General features: G+C 42.0%; 3 protein-coding genes across 5 annotated transcripts; 1 reads left to right on the top strand and 2 right to left on the bottom strand.

The window, feature by feature from the left end:
• Positions 1-134: 134 nt before the first annotated feature.
• Positions 135-10628, top strand: LOC133841145 (centrosomal protein of 135 kDa). Its single transcript, XM_062273450.1, is given in 14 exon segments — positions 135-549; positions 603-729; positions 788-937; positions 997-1898; positions 1900-1960; positions 2001-2409; positions 2734-2944; positions 3000-3115; positions 8758-8883; positions 9011-9164; positions 9643-9749; positions 9810-10065; positions 10221-10406; positions 10467-10628. Coding segments are annotated over 14 exon segments (3141 nt in total). The 5' UTR covers positions 135-375.
• LOC133843974 (uncharacterized) lies at positions 3480-8172 on the bottom strand. 3 transcript variants are annotated; one of them, XM_062277752.1, is made up of 5 exons: positions 7924-8171; positions 6454-6920; positions 4837-5174; positions 4106-4778; positions 3480-3836 (listed from the first exon to the last, which is right to left on the bottom strand). In XM_062277752.1, the coding sequence occupies exons 2-5, from the start codon at positions 6867-6869 to the stop codon at positions 3812-3814; spliced, it is 1452 nt and encodes a 483-aa protein (XP_062133736.1). In that variant the 5' UTR covers positions 6870-6920; positions 7924-8171; the 3' UTR covers positions 3480-3811. The 3 variants fall into 3 exon arrangements, with proteins under 3 accessions (XP_062133736.1, XP_062133735.1, XP_062133734.1); XM_062277751.1 differs by lacking the exon at positions 3480-3836 and having other exon boundaries at positions 3864-4778; positions 6454-6911; positions 7920-8172; XM_062277750.1 differs by lacking the exon at positions 3480-3836 and having other exon boundaries at positions 3864-4778; positions 7924-8172.
• A 229-nt stretch (positions 10629-10857) lies between the features above and the next one.
• LOC133841143 (uncharacterized) lies at positions 10858-13702 on the bottom strand. Its single transcript, XM_062273448.1, has 2 exons — positions 11099-13702; positions 10858-11045 (listed from the first exon to the last, which is right to left on the bottom strand). Exons 1-2 carry the CDS (start codon positions 13605-13607, stop codon positions 10867-10869), a joined length of 2688 nt encoding a protein of 895 aa, XP_062129432.1. The 5' UTR covers positions 13608-13702; the 3' UTR covers positions 10858-10866.
• Positions 13703-14310: the final 608 nt, after the last annotated feature.

The following is a 14310-nucleotide window of genomic DNA, read 5'->3' as shown; positions in this document are numbered from 1 at the left end:
GGGAAATTTGTAAAAGGGATATTCTGAGCGGTGTTGAGGAATGCCAATAAGGAAGTTATTCAAATCTGTTTATTGATCGACTGGGAAACTTGTTTGTTTTTACGTCAAAAAGAATTTCTAAAAAAAAATAAAAAGAAATAAATAAATAAGTTTGGAAAACTCAATGTCGTGCAATGCGTTCTTAACTAATTGAGCCATTTCCTAACGACTTTATTTGAATTATTTAAAACGAAAAATCAATATATCGACCCACCGCCACTGTAAGTTGTTCGATAAACACAACCTATCGAAAACCAGTCTGGCAACAAAAATATTTTAAGAGAAAACAACGCGCGGTTTGCGTGAGCAATTAAAAATTGTAAAAATACATATAAAATGAACTTACACGATGGAGACTTTAAGACGTTACGATCTAAGCTGGATGTTATGGGTTTTACGCAGACAATGCCCGTTCTCGCAATGCCGCTGGTAGGCGCTATCTTTGGCGACCTAATCAAAACAACCGAATGCCTGCGCGACACCAAACGACAAGTTGCCGAACTCCTCGAAGTAAGTTTTTTTTTTCGATTTTATCAATTAAAATTTACCATGTTTATGATTAGGAGAAAACCTGTTGGGAACTGGGAGCTGAGCCGTATAAATGTGACAATTCACGTTTAATGGCCGAATGCAATGAGCTGCACTTACAAAATCTAAAGGAACGCGAGGATTACGAGTTGCGTCTTTGTGGTAAGTTTTTGATTGTTTCTTATGCTCATCAACTAGATACAATAACATTTATTTACAGACTGTGAGCGTCGCATACGTAGTCTGCAGACAGATCGGGAACACTTGCAGAGTCATAATGCTCAGCTTCAGAGTCAATTGGATGCGTTTCTCTCCAAACAAATCCTCACAGCAACAACTGCCAAGCGAACGCATTCCGGATCCTTTCAAAGTATGAACTGCTATTAAATTGTATACATATCGATGATTAACGTTTATGTGCAATTGCAGCCAAGAAGCCATTCATATCTACAGTGCGCTCTGGCGAAGTTTTGCCAGCTGTCCTTGGCAATGTGCCGCTTGCTGGCTTGAAGTGCACCAAATGCAGTGCTGGACTTAATGAAAAAATGTCTAAAGATGGCCTGACTACACAGACTACTCAAACGAATGCCACAGATGTAGTCGATAGGCTACAAAATGAACTGAGAAGCTCGAGTGATCAGCTGGAGTTTTACAAGCGCAAAGTCGAGTCACGGAATCGTGAAATTCGCCGATTAAACGACATGCTTGCTGGTGGAAGACCACCGGCAGCTTTGGCCAAGGATTGTTGCTACAAGGATGTGGGTGTGCTGTCGCAGGACATTGATCTGCTACAGCGTGAGAAGAGCGAACTTATGGCGCAGGTGCGCGAGTATCAGGACAAGATGCACGACGCCATGCAACGTGCATTGCGCATCGAGGAGGAAAAACGAAAGATGCAGACGCATCTCGATGAACTTAAGGAGGCCGCTTTGCAGGTAGAGGAACAGGCTAACTCTGAGCTAGATGCACGCGAGCATGAGCTGCGTCAGCTGCAAGTTGAACTGAAGCAATTGCAGCTGCACAGCGAACAGAGAGGCAAGAAACAGGGCTTTGATGGCGCCAATGCAACGCACAATGATAAGCGCAAGTTGAACGAGAAATTGAATCTGCTCATGCGACGAGAGGAAGAGCTGGAGGCGATTAACGCGAAGCTTAAGCAGCGACTGCACCAAATGCAAGACAAGCTGCAAGGGCTGGAGAAGCAGCTGCATGAGCAGCACAACACTGCCACTCTTGACGAGGAGAAGATCCGCATCAAGTCTGAGCGGGATTTCTTTCAGAAGGAGTATTTGCGTCTCATCAACAAATGCGGTTCAGATACGGAAATCTCTTTTTCTACAAGCACAAATCAAATCAAAGGACGAAGAGCTACGCGCTTTGCGATCTGAGCTTTGTATGTTGCCACCAACTACCAGATTGTATTTATCCCCCAGGAAGGGGAAATCATTGCGAAGGCTCGCGTCCTGCTACAGCCAGCAGCTCCAATGACAGCAGCAATCGCAGTGAGTGCGTCCAGGCGGCAATTGCTCGCGTGGAGCGAGAACGCGACTGTGCCCGCTCTGAGCTGGAGCGCATGCGTTGCGAACGTGACAATCTGCGCGAGAAGCAATTGGGCAGCGTTCAACTACATGCCGAAGAAGTGCAATCGCTTCGCATGCGCAACGAAGAGCTGCAGAGTCACATACGTCGGCTGGAGATGGACAATAGAGAGCTGAACTCGGCACGGGTGCCGGCGGAGACGCACAATGCGTTCCTCAAGGAGGATGTGGCTCAGCTCAAGCAGCGTATGACATCGCTGCAGGCCGAAATCGACAAGCAGCGCAAGGAGAACGCACAAATTTCGTGAGTAAATAACAGTTTTTGAAATATAGTTATGTCTGAAAGCCAAAGCTGGTTCGTGTGTTCGATAAGTCCAGCCTAGGGTCAATTTTATTTTATAATTTGTAATAGTTTGATTTGCAATTTAGGAGAAACCTTTTCTGATCTTCTAAGCTGTTCCTTTTGCTGCTAGTTCAGTTAGTGATTAAGGACTTTGAAGTTTATGTTATGTACTTATGTTTTAGTGTTTGTAAGGACTAAATCTTATTTATTTATTTGAAATTTACATAGATATATTACTACATAAATTTAATGTAAACACTCAACTAATATTACTTTAAACCACAGCTTGCTCAACGAGCAGAATGAACGCATTATAGCGGACTATCAGAGCAAGCTCCTCATTGCGGAGCGTCAGAGACAGAAGGCTGATGTGTTGGTCAGCACACTGGACACGAGTCGTGAGACGAATCGCAATGATAATGCTCAGCTGCGCAGTGAAATTGCTTCGTTGCGTCAAACATACGTTGCGCTGGAGCTTGAGAAGGATACGTTGCTGGTAAGTAAGTCATCTTTTCACTATTACTTTTAACTTACTCAATAATTCATTGCAGAATCAATTGGATAACAAAACGGAGCGTCTCCTTAAAATGGAATATGAATTCAAAGACTGTAAGCAAAGACGAAATGCATTAGAGCAAACCGTAAAAGAGTTGGAGTCGCAAGTTGAGTAAGTGTTTTTAAACTAATTTGTCAATTATTTCATATATTTGTGGAATATTAAGAACAATATAGTATAGACTACCTTAACCTTAACAAGCAAGATGAGAAGGTAAACTTAGTGTTAGCATCTTGCTTGTTTAGTTGCTGATCTTAGGAAATATCTAAGATGCTGTAGATTTATCTTAGATATAGAACATAAAGTTTCACTTGCCCTTCCGTCGAGATACTATTTCGTTGTAGTACATCTTTAATTTAGTTTAGTCTTAGAGGAAAATAACTTGTTTGGAGTGAATTTTTCGGCTGTTTATTTGCAATGGAAAAATGACAATTTGGTAGTTTTGTATGAAGTTTATTTATGGCATATTTCGCTTTCTAATTTGTTCCCATTATAAAATAGGGCTAGCGACAAAAACTTCTCTCATTTTTGTATTCATAACACGAGTTGAACTTTTAAGAATGTAACAGGTATTCTTCTACGTTTGTTGACTTTCTCATTGATACCCTTTATTACTTCTAAAATTTAGGAATTAGCTGAAATATTTATATATAATATAAGCCTTTATTCATACATATTATCTACAGTTCACTTAACAATTTATACATTAGCTGGTGTGTAATACATTCATGGCACAATCTCTCACCTAGGCGCCTCTTAGAGCAGAGCCAACGCATTGAGTGGCTGGCCAGCTGCGAGCTGTTTTTGTTAGCCAAATATATCTAAGAACCACCTAAAAGCAAACGAAACGATTAAATCGAACGATCTGCAAACAGATCACATAGGAAGGAGTGGTAGAAGACAGCAGCAGCATGCAGCATGCGAGATAAATAATAAAACGTAGGAGGAGGACACCAGAGGATACTTTTTTGTGGATCACATTCATAGCAAAGGAGATAGAGAGTAGAGAAGAGTACTATGTACATAGAGAGACCAGGTTACGACAGAGGAGGGTGCAGTTCACTGAAGAATTTCGAGTTGTGTCGCTCGATGGTTAAATACCTCGCCAGACTAACGCTGGGTGCACTGCAATTGTGTGTGCCACCATGATCGGTTTCCGCCGGCGTATAACCTGGCCGACAGACACATTTCGCCCTGCTGGCATAGCCAAGCAGCATGGTACTGTTGTTGGAGGGAAGCGTCTTCAGCGGCTCCAGCCACTGGCCGGCGCCACAAGGTCCGCGTGTGTAGAGCTTATGGCACTGGCCATTCATCTCGACCATGCCAGGGGTGGCCTCGCAAATGCTCTTCTCCTGCTCATTGCTGGCGGCGCACTGTTGATCCAGATTCGTGAGGACACCAGAGCAACCGCACATGCCGTTGTATGAGATGCCATCTAGCGAGGGTCGCGCCGTAAAGTCAAACACAACCACTTGGTGCAGTGAACACGGCCCTTGCGAGCCAATCCTATAGCAAGAGTCCTCGGTGGGGAAATACAGGCGATTCTTGCCACAAAAATTGCGCACACAAGTTGTGGCATTAACGAGAAACTCGTTGGCTGCACAAGGTCCCCGGGTGTAGAGGCGATAGCAGAGACCATCGCTCCAGGGCACATAACCCTCCTTGCACAGACACTTGGCATGTGGCAGCAGTTGCAATGTGTTGGCCTCCGGATTGGCATCCACATCGTCGGGTATGCGAAAGATGTGACCCGGTGGACAAGGACCCGGGGTGTCTGTAAGAGATTGCATTTAAATAGTTGAGGAATTACGGAATTTAAAGTGTTTGCTCACCCAGCTCAAAGCACATTTGTTGCGGCGCATAATAGTGCGGCAGATGTCGCTGGCAATCGCAGCGTCCGCCGGGCAGAAAGATGTGTCCAGGTGTGGAACAGGGTCCCTTCGTGTAGTGCTCATAGCAAGAGTCCTCCACGCTGTAGTAGAACTCACCCAACTCGCCAAAGGGATGGCAACGGCACTCGGCTAAGCCATCCTCATTGCGCATGAGCAGCTTGCCCCTTATGCAGGGTCCCTTTGAGTGATTGCGATAGCATTTTCCATCTCTGGGCCAGAACAACATGCCCTCATCGCATTGGAGCTGCCGCTTGCAGCTGCCCCAACGATTGTCGGCTCTGAAATTAGTTTTGCTTATGATGTACTATTTATTTGGATTTAAATCAGTCTTTTTTGTTCATTTAAAACTGCTTTGAACTAGGCTTAATTACATAATTATAGTATGTGAATCGATTATATGCAGAAAAGTAATAATTAATTTCCTTTTCTATAACTGGTTTGGCTTTGTGCAAATTGCTCAATGGAGCAACTTTTTTTTAGTATTACATAGGCTGAAGTAATTATAATACACTCATGATAAAAATTAGCATAATAACAAAAAACGTGGCGAAGCATAAAAAAGAACAACGTAACAAATAAGTTATGAATTTGTTGTGAACTTTTCTTTTAGAAGTCTATACAATATAAAAGGAATATTTACAGACTTCCTATATTTTAAGTATGAGGAAGTAAATAGATAGATACAAGTAAAATAAAGAGATGAACCCTTGATTTAACCAAAATAATGAAGCGTTAAGAAAAACAATGAAATACATAATAATGGACTCTCTTTATATTTAAAATATTAGGAAGTAATCCAAGAGATGAGGCTTTAAGAAAACGAATATTTTTTTCAACAACGTAGTAAAACATATAGAAAAAACGAAAATGAAATACATAATGTATTAACTTGTTAGGCAGTTCTAAAAGAGAAGTTTAAATTCTTTTGATATTTAAACTTTTAGGAATTAAACAAAGAGATGAGCTCTCAAGTAAGTTAATATATTTTTTTGCTTGATTTATCTATTTGTTTTGAAATTGTAAACTAAAGATAGAGAAACCGGCCTATGAATGATAATCATTTTCTAAAATCATAATTTTCTAAATATAAACATATTTGCACAATTTTGCGTATATGTGAAAAACGGTAAGTGATCTCTAAACAAAAAAGTAGGTAAATAATTGAACAATCTTTTTTTTAATACAGAGTGTAAACTTCCTTAGCGGAAGACAAAAGTTTCGCTACAGACAGAGTTTTCCCCTGAAATAGTTTTCATCAGTTTTAATGCGATCTTTGTATCAATCATCAATTCATATGAATATTGGAATTAAGCTGTCAATTAGTGTTTGCCCTTCAGCCGATAAAAAAAGCATGAAAAGAGCTCAATTAAGTTGACTTTGTTGAAGCATTTAAACCATCTTTGAGTAAAGTTATTAATTAAATTTGGGTTAGCGAGAAATTTATGCAAATCGCGTAACGAAATCCCAGCTAACATTTGCATATGAAAGTGTTGCTACTGGAGCTGATATATGCTTTAAATTTCTTATATTAAATTAATGAGTAAAAGGGAAACTCACCTCTTGGTCTGCTCCGGCAGTGGTTGAAAGTACTCGCCAAGCGGACAAGGACCACGCTCGTAGAGTGCATGACAGGCATCGGTTAGGGGACTGAGCGCTGTTCCCGGTGGGCAGCGACACTCCGCAGCGGGCACATCCTTGCGCTTGGCACTAATCGGCGAAGGACTCAGCTCCATGGTGTCGGGACAGGGAAAACCCAGAGTGAAGATCTTGAAGCATTTCTTGAGCGGGGTCCAGTACAGCAATTGCCAACCACCGGCCATGCTGGCGCAGGGATTCTTGGCGGGATCGCTCCAAGGGGGTGGCACAATGCCGGCCGCTGCCGGATGCTGAGTGAGCAACAGCAGCAGACAGGTCAAGATGCTGCTGGCCGCCTGTAGAGCTGCCCAGCAAATGATCAGCTTCCGGCGTTTCATGTTCGCTATTGTTGTTGTTGTTGTTGTTGTGATTGTTGTTGAGTGTGGAATCTGTGAAAAGTAAGCGTAATTGTGGTGGGAATTACATTGGCGCCTTATTAAAAGCCATGATTGATGGCTTTTCAATGGGCAGCAGCAGAATAAAGGGCGGCATTTGAAGTTTTAAGCTTTAAGCGCGTCCAATTTAAATTAGCCAACCTGCAGGCCATCGTCGGTTATTTTGGCAATACAAAAAACCACCACAAGGCAAAGGTGGAGAGGGAGACGGAGACAGAGACGGAGATTGAGACTGAGGTAAAAACCAAAAGTTAAAACCAGTATGCGGTCGTGCGCTGTTAACCATGACCTAAATACACATTTATCTTGACTTCTTTTGCCGCTTGATATCAGCGGCAACAACAACAACAACAACAAACAACAAGTTAGTTGGCTACTTAGCACAAATCTTGCTCTGCCCATCGCGCTGCCGACGTAGGCGTCGCTTTTTGTGTGTGTGTGTGTTTGTTGGGTTTGTTTATGTAATCTTGCCACCCCGCGAGGCAATGCGGTTTTTTGTTTGTGACGAAACTTGTAACGTTAGAGCTGCATGGATGATGGTGGAGCGTTAACCAAGCGTCGCGCTGGAAAAGCGTGCAACACTTTGCACTAGTTGCCCACTTTTTCGTCTTGAGGGGGAAGCGAACAACAAACAGCCGACAACAAATAACAGCTGCTGCAGCGGCTATAAATAATGCATTAGGCTAACCGCAGTTTTGACTAGTTTTTTTTTTCTTGTTGTTATTTTGGAGTTGGTGTTGAAGTTGAAGTAGCGTCTTTGGCTGTCGTAACAGCAGCAACAGGTTTCCTATTGCCGCAAAAAAACATTAAACAAAAAACTGGCATCCTCAGGTCTCAGGCCGCTGTTTGACCCAAAGAACATGGCCGCAAAGTGCACCGCGAGTTCGAAGCTCACAAAAAGGTTCTCTTTGTGTGTATGTGTATGTGTGTGTGTGTGTGTGTGTGAGGTGTATGTATAGTGTATATCCATTTGAATTTATGTGTAATTCACAGACACCTTTTTTCGCTAATTTCTGCTGTTTGGGTTTCCCAATTCTTGTCGCGCGTCTTGTTTTGTTTACCGACGAATCAAACGATATCACATACAACGCAACGACGACGAAGACGGCGGCAATGCCCGATTTTATTTTTGATTCCGCTGCCGAATCCCAATGCCAATTTTTTTTAACCGCACTTCCAAAGACGCGAACCGAGTATTTAATGCGACCATTCGCCTGCGTAGCTAACAGACATCTGAGCTGTGCTAAGATTCGTGCACAGGTAAGCATGCGCCCCACACTTTGCTTTGCTCTCATTCTCTTTGTGTTTGTGCACGCGTGCGCTCTCTCTGTTGCGCTCTCGCTGTGTGCTGCGCTCTCTTAGTTTTGCCGCATATGGTTTGTGTGTGCTCAATGCGTGTGTGTGGGGGGCCTCTTTAGGGTTCTGCGCCTGCATTTGAAGTTTTAGTCAGTGCTCAAAATGAGACAGACAGACATAGTCTAGCCATTGTGATGGACATCGATGGTCGTTAGCTGACTCAGAGTCAGAGATAGAGACAGAGACAGCGACATTGTTGCGCAGGGCCATCGTTATGCTTTGTTCTTGAGCTTCAGTCCGAATTGCGGATATGTGTATGGACGTGCCTAGCATGTGAAGAGTACACTCACACATAAACATAACATGCCATATATAATAAGCGGCAAGCAAGTTTGCTGCTTAAGTCTATTGACTTGACCCCACTACGCAGACATTTGTATGTGGCCATGAACGCAACATTTCGGCTCTTATGTAGAACTCATTTTTAAATTCGATATTTATTTTATTTTTTTTCATTATTTTTATGTGATTTCAGCAAATTGACCACAAGAACTCGTCAACGCGACTCGGAATTGACAGAGACGTCGGCGGAAAGTAAAACTCTCAGGCAACAGATTGTCGCCCTCAAAGCGAGTCGCGATGAGGCAATTGCGGAAAATGGGTAAATAACATCACAAAATGACTGATCACTCTCGACTCTCGACTGATCATTTGCCACCTCTTTCTTTTTTTTCTTTTGCTTGTGATTATTTTGGCATTAACTTGCGATTTGTTTGTGCCTTCAATAGTCGACTTGCGGATAAACTAAGCGATGCCCAGGTGGAAGCCAAGAGTCTGCATAAGAAGCTCAAGGACTGCGAGCAGCAGGTGGCAACAATGAAGCAGCAGTTGCACAAATACGTTGCTGAAGTGAAAAAGGCTGAAGACTTGCTGATGACAAAGGTAAACTCATCCTCGGAAAGGGTAAAAAGGGTGTGATCATTTAGTGGTCATGCAGGGAACGTAGTTAAAAGACAGATATTACAATTTTTTGGCTAATGCGTCTCTGAAATTATAAGAGCTGATGCTAAGAGTTAAAATTTATTTAGAGACTTTTTAAGATACAAATAATACTTCATTTTAGTTTAAAGTATCGCAGCTTTAATACTAGTCAAATAATTTCCTTCCTGCGCTTGTAATTTATTTTAATAACAATCGGTATTTTACGTTCACCAAGCAAATATAAATATGATGATAATATAATTGCTTATTTTTGTCGGTTAAAGTTTCGTTTGCTAAGGTTATTATTCAAGTTCATTGCGATTAGCGACTGTTTAATAGTTAAATGCAGTTTTTTGTGAAATAATTAAAACTAATTTGTAAGCCGTGCTTTGCTGAACTCTCGAGTTAATACCGACAGGTACTATGCTTTGTTTTAAAGGAAAAGGAGCGCGAAGAATTGCTGGATCACTATCACAGTCTGACGCACGATCAAGTTCTACTGGAGGGCAACAATCAGAGTCTAGAGTTCGAAGCCACTGAATTTAGGTGAGTATTTTATTAACACTGCAAATGACAATCGTATTAACATATTGATTCCTCCTACAGACGACAGATTTGTGAACTGGAGTGCGAAGTGCGCACCCTGAAGGATCAGCTGCATTGTCGACAGTGCAGCATCGAAGACTTGGAGATGCAACTGACTGCTGCACGTGCCTCACAACGTTGCCTGGAGCGAGAGCTGGAGAATGCACGCGAGCAGAAGATTGAGCTCGATGTGCACAAAGAGCTCTGCGAGAAATTGGATGTGGAAAAAGAGAAACTCAATGCCGAGTTAAATGAACTGAACGATATACATAAAAAGGTTAGCTTTAGGACATCATCACATTGTTACTAAGGCGACTTTCCTGTTCCAACATAACTAGCTTCGCTTTGTATACTAACAATAATTTGTGTTTTGCCAAGTCAAATGCGCTAGCTTCGCTTGATTACGAATTTATGAAAAACATTCAATTGCAGCTGAAAAAGGAATGCGAAAAACTGCGCAGCGAATTGCATCAAAAGTCTCTGATAAATCAGGTGACGACAGATACGACGGGTCAAATGTTGGATCGACTACGTGATGAACAGCTGCGACAAGATGATGCCGAAGTAAGGACAAAGAATGAAATGGAAAGACTGCAACAGCTGCACGAGACAACGCTGGTGAGTTTTGGAAAATTGAAATTATTAAATTCATTAAACTAATTAAATTGATTTGTATAGCGAGAACTGCAGCAGGAGCGTGCGCGTTGCAATCAACAGGAGCGTCTGGCCACAGAGTTCGAGAAGCAGGCGCGAGAATTGCGTCAGAATCTCACCGAGGATCGCTTTTGTCTGGCGCGATCCAGAGAGAACAGTCCCAAGATACCGCCTAAAACGCTGTGAACTTCACTGCATTCCAAAATTCAATTAATGTTGTACTGTGTACATGTTTTTGTTTATTGCATTTATTCTACACACTTTTTATCAATTGTATTTGTATTTGTATGATTATATTTTGTATTCAGAATGCGACATTGTTTTGCAGTTCGTGTTTTGCCCCACTGCTTTTATTTACGTCGTAAAATATATGAAATTTTTGTATAAAATATGTGCAAATTAAACAATTTGTCATTTGGCCATTTCATTGGCCAATTGGCTTGGTTAAAGCTTCCAGCATCAGCATGTGATAGCGTTCACGCATGCAGCCACAGCCACTGAAGCAGGGCAACGTGTGCTCCGTTCTCGACTCGGTGCAGGTGAGATAATCCTCCTCATCGCAGGCGGATTCAATGCAGGTCATGTCCGCCGTGCTGCTGGATCCTATAGAAAATATAAGTAACTATAAAGTTTGTACTAACTCAATTATTACTTACTATAAGAGTCATTTATGTGGCAATCTTCTTGGTTTGCTTCTTCGCAGACATCATTTAAGGTTTCTAGGCACGTTTCGTCTTCTTTACTGTCCTCCCAGAGTTGCTCCCAGTCAATGTACTGGCGAGCACACTTCATGGTATCAATGCGCTCGCAGATTCTATTCTCATCTTCAAATTTCACACAACGCGTGCGCTTCTCGCACACAATCGAGTTGCTTGGCAAGCGCGTTAATCTTTCTCCGAAGGATTGCTCATTGGTGCTGGTCACCGTCTCGTCACGAGAACTTTGCGGCGAGCTAAAGGAAGTGGGCGTATTGCAGAGGTGCCATTTGCTACCAGGTGAAGTCCTATTCGAGTACATGGAGTTATCGCAAGAGTTTATTGGCAGCGAAAAGTGCGTCGAACTTTCTTCATCCAAGCAAGTCGAAGCATCTTTATTTTCACGAGGGGATTCGTCCAACATGCTCACTAATTTTGTTGTATCTGGTGAACTGCAGACTTCCTCGGCTTGCCTTGCGGAATGGAAACGATTTGTGCTGTGGGGCGAAGATTGTTTGGAGCCTTGACGCACATAGACTGTGTTCAGGGAAATTTCCTCAGCAGCTGTTGTTGGTTGGATCTGAGGAGCCGATTGATGCTGCCTATTATTTGGCGTGCAAATAAGTCTAGTGTTCTTGATCATTTCTGCGACACACAACTCGCTGGATTTAGTCGGTGATAGCTGTAGTCTTGTAGAGGTTTCAGTTCTCGACGAGGCGCCAGTTTGCGTTGGAATTTCTTGCTGATAGCAGCGATAAGACGTCGACGTCTGACACGACTGATTGCATATGGCACGTTGGCTGAGACTGCAGTTGAGTCCAATGTCCTGGCACGTGGGAATTGATACTTGGGTAGCGCAGCCAACGCATTTCTTTTTCAACTCGGGGTTTTCAACGCAAGGTCTGCAGCCCAGGGAGCAATTCAGTCCCACATCCTTAACTTGGGGACCAGATACTTGCGTGGCACAGCCAACACACTTCTTTTTCAGCTCAGGATTTGCGTTGCAGGGTGCGCAATCCAACGAGTAGTTCAGGCCGACATCCTGGACATTGGGAGCAGTTGTCTGGGTGCCATAGCCAATGCATTCCTTGGCGCATACTTTAGGTGCATCCTTCATACTCTCTGCTCCTTCGAGCTGTGCGTCAGGATCTGCTTTGATCTTGGCACCTGGGACTAGCTTGGTGTACGTGGCATGCTTGCCAGGCAAAGAGCTCTTTGAAGTGGACTCCTTGATGGCTGTCTTCTCATGCTCCAGCTTGTAGCTCCTTAAGTACTCGCGATGCAATCGCAACTTCTCCGGCTCGTCGTCTGAATCTTTTTTGCTTATGGTTACTTTGAGTTTATGCTTCCCATTTGTTGATTTTGTGTCCTGTGACTGCCTTTCTGCTTTAAACTGTCCCACTTTCTGTGCTCCTTTCGATGGATAACCTGGTTTTGCCGCCCTTTTAACTTTTTTGCTTGAGGTAGCACTTTTGGGTGTTAATTTTTCTTTGGGACTCGCAGTTAAGTTGCGCAAATAATCGTCGCATTGCAAGTCCGTCGTCCGTCTCGAGTAATCCGATGGAGAACAGCTATCGTATAAGGGCAAAGTTGGGGAACAATGATAAACTGCATCCATGGGACATTGATTGCTTAAATAGGGATCATAAACAGCTGATGTATAATCATAGCAAGGATAACTGGTAACTTGGCAGTGATATGGATACGAAGGTGGACTAACCGGACTCGGATTGTAATCACTCTGGTAAGTGGAGCAAGGCGGGAAGTCGTCCGCATTGTATACCAAAGAGCAACCGCCTTCTATTCGCTCACTGTCCTGTGGAAGTTCTTGGAGCTCTACTGGCTCCTTCAGGGACTTTTCCTCCTTAGAGTTATTCAATGTCGGGGAGGAGGACAAGGAGGAGATAGTACAAAAATAAGGTTTGGAAAGGGCTGAGTTTCCCGAGGAATGATCAATCTTTTTCACTTGTTTATTGCTAGATATCGAAGTATCTTTTCGTTGTCGCTCTTCTTTTGCTTTTTGTTTGATGGGAGCCTCTATAGCAAGTTGTCGAGATTTCCCTGGAAATTCTTTGTTCTTAGATTTATTAGGGCTAGGTAACTCCTTGCGCGGTTTCTGCATTTCCACTCTAGGTTTTTTCACTGACTCAGGTTTCTTTTCGATTTGAATATCTTTTTTCTTCAAAAAACGATCGCGAAAAGACTTCAATTTTCCAATTTCAGTCTCAATTTTATCATTCAAATTCCGCATCTTTTGGCTGGTGTCCAAAATCTTGCCACAGCAGGAAGATGACGATGGCTCTTCGGGTGCAACGGCAACATGACGTTTATAAAGCTCCCGCACTTGGGTTTGTGTATTTTTAATGAGAACGCTGCCGCGACCCTTAATGGACACATGCTCCTTGCATTCCACATAGTAGCTATGTCCTGCCGCTTCGTCCTTTTTTTGTTTCTTAAAGCGGTGTCCCATGTTTCTAAAGGGATGGTTGATATATCAGAGGTTTCTAGGAATTTACAAAATATACAATATTGAATAATATTTCTCATTTAATATTTTCAATGACATGAAGAGAATTCAGCCAAAAGATTACTTTGATTTCCTTAATGAGTTATATTAATTAGTTAACGCTGATCGAAAATGTGATAATTAGTTATCTTAAAATCACATACAAAAACCATTAGCTTAGACAGCAACCCTCTTCTTGTACTGCTTTCTAGTTTCCCAACAACTCGGTAGATGGCGTGCTGCACTGCTTGACAACAGCAAGTAAGTTTAAAAGCAGTAAGTTTAACAACACGAATGTCATTAATTAATATATTAAACATATTCTCAGAGACTTATTTACTATAAGAATTTGTTAACAAATAAGAGGAAAGTAATTACATTGCCAAATATTACATTTTAAGGTTCGAAATGGACATTTATTTTCTATCGTAAATTTATTAATTTAATTTAATTTATTAAAAGCTGACTATTAATAATACTATATTTATTAATATTAATAAATATTATATTCATTTAATAAAGCAATAGAGCACACATTTATAACATTCTTAATCAATCACATAAATGTATTTATTTATTTACTGGGAAAATGTTGTGTTTAAAATTGAATTAAATTTACTTAATGTTAAAAATATATAATTGGATATTCATTTTTTAAAGTTATTTG

This window comes from Drosophila sulfurigaster, chromosome 3 (assembly GCF_023558435.1).
Source record: "Drosophila sulfurigaster albostrigata strain 15112-1811.04 chromosome 3, ASM2355843v2, whole genome shotgun sequence".
In the NCBI taxonomy this organism is placed as follows: domain Eukaryota; kingdom Metazoa; phylum Arthropoda; class Insecta; order Diptera; family Drosophilidae; genus Drosophila; species Drosophila sulfurigaster.
Note: the sequence above shows the minus strand (reverse complement) of the source record. Positions and strands in the feature narration are given on the sequence as shown.